Source organism: Citrus clementina, unplaced genomic scaffold (assembly GCF_000493195.1).
Source record: "Citrus clementina cultivar Clemenules unplaced genomic scaffold, Citrus_clementina_v1.0 scaffold_8, whole genome shotgun sequence".
NCBI lineage: Eukaryota > Viridiplantae > Streptophyta > Magnoliopsida > Sapindales > Rutaceae > Citrus > Citrus x clementina.
In genome coordinates, this window is record NW_006262022.1 from 11,178,899 (window position 1) to 11,185,887 (window position 6,989).

The 6,989-nt window shown below is 32.8% G+C and overlaps 1 protein-coding gene and 1 non-coding gene across 2 annotated transcripts; one reads left to right on the forward strand and one right to left on the reverse strand.

Moving 5' to 3' along the window:
- Nucleotides 1–661: 661 nt before the first annotated feature.
- LOC112096355 lies at nt 662–6,308 on the reverse strand. Its single transcript, XM_024179780.1, has 6 exons — nt 6,039–6,308; nt 4,103–5,714; nt 3,788–4,045; nt 2,256–2,392; nt 1,496–1,642; nt 662–667 (listed from the first exon to the last, which is right to left on the reverse strand). The coding sequence occupies exons 1-6, from the start codon at nt 6,306–6,308 to the stop codon at nt 662–664; spliced, it is 2,430 nt and encodes an 809-aa protein (XP_024035548.1).
- On the forward strand, nt 5,749–5,857 carry LOC112096525. Its single transcript, XR_002904428.1, has one exon. It is a non-coding gene; the product is annotated as a small nucleolar RNA R71 (small nucleolar RNA).
- Nucleotides 6,309–6,989: the final 681 nt, after the last annotated feature.

Below are 6,989 nucleotides of genomic sequence, written 5' to 3' on the forward strand. Positions count from 1 at the left end.
GTCGAGGATCGGCTTCCCATCCAGTTTTCTTATAAACTGGCAAACATGGTCTTTTTGAGTCAGATTCCCAAGACTAAACTGTGCACTTTGTTTTTGGAATAGTATCCACAAATTGTAAATCTCACGCTGCACAAATCCGCTTTGATGCGTCTCAAGAGATCGTAAGATATCATCCAACGATTCTTTACTCATGCCATCTTTAACGAATTTAATTTTATCTTCACGAGTATTAGAAACCATTCCTAAAGATTTACAATCTGGTCGTTTGTAACCAAGTCTTACACAGTTATGACATTTTGAGCCAAGTCGTTTAGTTCTCCTTTTCTTAGCAAACGTACTTTTACCAAAACCAGGCATGTAAGAAACAAATGGATCAGAAAACTCACCTGCCAATCGGACCTTTGCTTCAATTAACCAACGAATGTCAGAAGGAATGCCATTAATCATTAACAAACGCAGTCGTTCACAACGAGCTTTGTAAATTTTCCTAAGGGCATTCTGAGGGAGAGAGGGAAAATGCTTATGGAGTTTATGTTGTATTTCTTCCATGTTTGATTTTGGGGTTTCAGTTATTGTGGGAAACTGAAGATACCGACTTAAGAAGTCACGGAGTACCGTTATCCGCCATTTATATGGGAAAATAAATCAAAACACACCAAAATCAAATCTGCAAAATCAAATCAAGCGTGAAAGCGAGCAAAAAGAAGCACACAATATAAAAGGAAAATGAACTTACATTCGTCCTCTCATTGAGTTAACCTCAAGCTCCATTTGAAATTCATATATGCCACTCTCTACTGTTCTGAGTTGTCCCTCTAGATCCTCAACATAGGACACGAAGTCTGGTGGTTGCAGATCCCAAAGTGGATGTGATTTACAGCTTTGTATTAGGCCTCTTAAGTGAAATTTTATACCCCGAAATCTTTTAAGATGTGCGAACATGTATTTTCTCATTGAGGTGCTCATGATGTAAAATGAAAATTGATGAGAGAATGTACAACTGTCAAACAAACACGCTTACACAAGAAAAACAATGTTAAAAAAAAAACTATGTACAGTGCATCAATCTAAAAAAATCAAACAATGAAACGGTAAAATAATAGTAAAACAAAAAAAAATCATTAAAGACTTAATCAAGAACTGGTGGGTCATCCAAATTAATTTCGGTGTCCTCGTCACGTGGATGATGTTCCAGATATGGTTTTAATCTTTAACCATTAACTTTAAATGTGACACCGTTTTTTGGATTCTCAATTTCTATGGCCCCATATAAATATACATTTTTTACAACAAATGGGCCACTCCATTTTGACTTTAACTTTCCTGGAAATAAATGAAGATGAGAATTATAAAGCAACACTTTTTGACCAATCTCAAATGTTTTTTGAAAAATTCTTTTATCATGAAATGCTTTTGTTCTTGCCTTAATAATTCTTGAATTTTCATATGCATCATTCCTTAATTCCTCAAGTTCATTCAATTGCAATTTTTGCACATTACCAGCATTATCCAAATTTGAATTAAAAGCTTTAATAGCCCAAAGTGATTTATGTTCAAGTTCAACAGGTAAATGACAAGGTTTACCATAAACTAACCGATAGGGTGACATTCCTAATGATGTTTTAAATGCAGTACGGTAAACGCAAAGTGCATCATTAAGTCTAAGAGACCAATCTTTTCGGTTTGGGTTAACCGTTTTTTTCCAAAATTTGTTTTATCTCCCTATTTGCTAATTCAACTTGACCATTTGTTTGAGGATGATAAAGGGTAGCAATTTTATGTGTAATTCCATATTTTTTCATTAAAGACTCAAATGACTTATTAGAAAAATGCTTACCTCCATCACTGATAATGGCTCGAGGGATTCCAAATCGACTTAAAATGTTTTCTCTTAAAAATTTAATCACAGTTTTACTATCATTATTTCGACAAGAAATTGCTTCAATCCATTTTGAGACATAATCAACTGCAACTAATATATACACAAATCCAAAAGATGATGGAAATGGACCCATGAAATCAATTCCCCAACAGTCAAATATTTCAATTTCAAGTATGGGATTTAAGGGCATCATGTTTCTTTTTGTAATTGATCCCAAATTTTGACATTTTTCACAATTTTTGCAAAATTCATATGTGTCTTTAAACATGGTAGGCCAATAAAATCTACACTGTAAAATTTTAGCAGTAGTTTTTCTTGAAGAAAAGTGACCACCACATGTTTCAGAATGACAAAAATTAATGACACTACGTACCTCATTATCAGGAATACATCGCCGAAAAATTTGATCTTGGCAATATTTGAACAAATAAGGGTTATCCCAATAAAATTTCTTTACTTCAACAAAAAATTTCTTCTTCTCTTGAGCATTCCATTGCAAAGGCATTTTACCTGTAACAAGAAAATTAACAATATTAGCATACCATGGCATTGAAGTAACAGAAAATAAAAATTCATCAGGGAAAGAATCATTTATGGGTGGTATATCATTGCAGAATTCGGATGTGAGTCTTGATAGATGACCAACAACAACATTTTCAGCACCCTTTTTATCTTTGATGGTAAGGTCAAATTCTTGTAATTCTTTTTCAGTTGTAGAATAATTCATTTGAGCACTATTCAAAGTCTTACTTGCATAATAAATCACAAAAGGCTTACCATCCATTCTTTGTCCTAAAACAACACCAACATCAAAATCACTTGCATCACACATTAATTCAAATGGCAAAGACCAATCAGGAGATTGCATAATAGGTGCAGATGTTAAAAGACAAATTATTTTTTCAAAAGATTTTTGGCAATCATCATTCCATTTAAACGATGCATCTTTTAATAAGAGGTTACAAAGTGGTTTAGATATGGCACTAAAGTTTTTTATAAACTTCCTATAAAATCCTGCATGTCCTAAAAAGGATCGCACATCTCTAACTGTTTTTGGTTGTGGCAATTTAGATATGACTTCGATTTTTGCTTTGTCAACTTCAATTCCTTTAATAGAAACAACATGACCCAAAAAAATTCCAGAAGTAACCATGTAGTGACATTTTTCCCAATTCGACACGAGTTCTTTTTCAACACATCTTTTTAAAACTTTCTCCAAATTATCAAGGCAATCATCAAAAGAATTCCCAAACACAGTCAAATAATCCATAAAGACCTCTAAACAATGTTCAACCATATCACAAAAAATGCTTAACATACATCTTTGAAATGTTGCAGGAGCATTACAAAGCCCGAATGACATTCTTTTAAATGCAAATGTTCCAAATGGACATGTAAATGTGGTCTTTTCTTGGTCCTCAAGTGCTATAGGAATCTGATAATAGCCCGAATATCCATATAAAAAACAGTAGTAGGGATGTCCTGCTACTCTTTCTAAGATTTGGTCAAGGAATAGTAATGGAAAATGATCTTTTCTAGTGGCTTCATTTAATTTTCTATAATCAATGCACATGCGCCAACTATATGTAATTCGTGTTGGAATTAATTCTCCTTTTTCATTTTTAACAACAGTGATTCCATATTTTTTAGGCACTACTTGTGTAGAACTTACCCACTTACTATCAGAAATAGGGTAGATAATTCCCACATCAAGTAATTTAAGGACTTCTGTTTTGACTACCTCTTTCATGTGTGGGTTTAATCTTCTTTGAGGTTGTTGACATGTTTTAGCATTTTCTTCCAAATTAATTCAGTGCGTGCAGATTAAGGGATTAATTCCTTTAATATCCTTTAAAGTCCAACCTATTGCATTTTTATGCTTTTTAGGAACAGTAAGTAACTTACCTTCTTGGTCGCTTGTTAAAGTAGAAGAAATCACAACAGGATAAGTTTGTTCTTCTCCAAGAAAAGCATACTTCAATCCTTCAGGCAAAAGTTTCAATTCCATTTTAGGTGCTTCTTGTTGTTCTGTCTTTTCAATACTTCCAAACTCCTCAAATTTTGGCTCGTCATCATAATTTTGTGAAGTCTGTACAAAATCAAGCAACGAATTTATATTAGAAATATCAAGTTCAAGTTGCTTATTTGACTCAATTGAATTAACTAAACAAACATTAGAAAGTTCAGAAAAATCCCCTTGTTGAATATTTTCCTCGATACAAGATTCAAACAATTCCTTTTGTTCATCAATATCATCTTCAATCTCATTTTCTTCATTAGGTTGCCTGCACATGTTGAAAACATTCAATTCCAAAGTCATATTTCCAAAGGATAAATTCATTAAACCATTCCTACAATTAATCAAAGCATTAGCAGTTGCTAAAAATGGTCGACCTAAAATTACAGGAATTGGTTTGTAATTATTCACAACAGGTTCAGTTTCCAAGACAATAAAATCCACAGGATAAATGAATTTATCAACTTGTACTAAAACTTCCTCCACTATTCCTTTTGGTACTTTAACTGATCTATCGGCAAGCAAAAGTGTAGTTGAAGTTGATTTTAACTCACCAAGATTAAGTTGAAGATAAACTGAATATGGAAGCAAATTAACAATAGCACCAAGATCTAGTAAAGCATGCTCAATTCTGTGGCTACCAATAATACAAGAAATGGTAGGACAACCAGGATCTTTATATTTCAACTTATTATTAGTAGACAGAATTGTACTTACCTGTTCGGCCATGAAAGCACTCTTTCTTACCTTCAATTTCCTTTTAACAGTGCACAAGTCCTTTAAAAATTTGGCATATGAAGGAACCTGCTTGATTGCATCTAATAGAGGAATGTTAACTTTCACTTGCTTAAAGATTTCATAAATTTCAGAAGAGTGGTTTGATTTCTTTGGTTTATTCAATGCATGCGGAAATGGTGGTTCAGGTGGAACACTAGTTATTTCTTCACTAGGTGTAAGTTCATTTAGTCCTTCCTTACCCTTTGAATTTTCATCATTTTCATAAGGTTCAGGCATAGGTCTATCAACAACCTTACCACTACGAAGAGTTATAACTGACTTGACTTGGTCTGTGGGTGGATTTTGTTGAATTTTAGGATTTGGTTGTGGTTGGGCTGTAAATTTTCCTTTTTCTTGAATGGTGAGTGCAGAAGCAATTTTAGCAAGAGTATCTTTCAAATCAGAAAAAGTTTGTGCATTTTGATTGTTAATAACATCTTGCTTTCTGATGAATGAATGCATTGTGTCTTCTAGATTTTTCCAGGGTGGTGGAACATATGGTGCATAAGGCTGAGGATTTTGAAAATTTTGTGGAGGTGGTGCTTGTGAAGATTTTGCATTATTATTATTCCTCCAACTGAAATTTGGATGATTTCTCCAACCAGGATTATAAGTCTGTGAATATGGGTTTGGTTTATTGAAAGTGTTAATCACATTTGCTTGATCATTTAGACATTCTTTAAGTGCAGGCAAAGTGGGACACTCTTGAGTGAAATGATCATTCGAATTACATATGTTACATGCAATTTCTTGAACAGATTTTACTTGATCACTCTTTTTATGCTCCAAAGCTTCAACTTTCCTAACTAGGGATGGAAATTTTGCTTGTAAATCATGATCTTCCCTAAGGTTATGGATTCCTCCACTAGATGGAGATGATTGTTGCTTATTTTTCAATTCAAAAGTTCCAACAGTATCCCAATGTTGTGCATTTTCAGCTAATTGGTCAAGGTAATCTAGTGCATCTTCAGGATTTTTATCCCTAAATTCACTATTACACATCATTTCAACGACCTGTCTACTTTGGGGTATTAAGCCCTTGTAGAAGTAAGTGACCAATTGCCAAGTTTCAAAACCATGATGTGGACATATGTTAAGCAATTCTTTAAACCTATCCCAACATTGGTATAATGTTTCTTCATTTTTTTGAGTGAAAGAAGTGATTTGCCTTTTAAAAGAATTTGTTCTATGAGGTGGAAAGAATTTTTTCAAAAACTGTGCTTGCATGTTATTCCAAGTTCTTACTGATCCAGATCTAAGGTTTTGTAGCCAAGTTTTAGCTTTATCTTTTAATGAAAAAGGAAAAAGCTTTAATCTAATTATGTTCATGCCACAATTTTGGTCCGTGTATGTATTACAAACTTCCTCAAAATCTCTTAGATGCAAGTACGGATTCTCAGATTCTAAACCATGAAATGTTGGTAAAAGTTGGATAATACCTGGTTTAAAGTTGAATCGAGATACTTCTGGAGGAAATACTATACACGACGGTGCTCCGGTTCTGGTTGGATTCATGTAGTCTCTCAGAGTTCTTGGTTGATTCTGATCATGCCCATGTTGAGATTGGTTGTCTCCCTGATCAATTTGAGGATTAAGTTCGCCCAAAACGTTTTCGCCTTCATTCTCATCCATGATTGGTGGTGGAGATTGAGATCTACGTATTAACCTGCCACTTGAAGATCGAGACCAACGTTTCATGCAATGGTTATGTTATAAAGATAATATTTACACAAATTGATAACAAAATTAAAAAAAACAAATAATATAAGTGTACAAAAGAAAATTAAATAACAATTTTGTTGGTTGAACCCACCAATAAAGTAAAAAAAATAAATACAAAATTAAAAAAAATGGTGGTTGAACCCACCAATTAACAATAAATTAAGTAAAAAAATAAATGCAAAAGAAAAAAAAAAGAAAAACAAATGGTGGTTGAACCCACCAATAAAAAAAATACAAAATTAAATAAATTCTGAAAATTAAATAACTGAAAATAAAAGTTAAGAGTTAGTAGTTAGTTTGGTGGTTAAACCCACCAATAAAGCAAAAATAAATAAATACGAAATAAAATAAATGCAGAAAATTAATAACTGAAATTAAATAAAAGTTAGGAGTTAGCAGTTAGTAAGTTAAGAGTTAGTAATTAGAGTTAGTAGTTAAAGTTAGTTTGGTCCAAATTAAGTACAGAATATGTCCAAATATGTTCAAAGTATGTCCAAAATATGTCCAAAGTATGTCCAAATATGTCCAAGTCTTGATTATTTTGAGGAATTTTGTCTAGGGATTTTATTACAAATTATTTTTAATTTTATG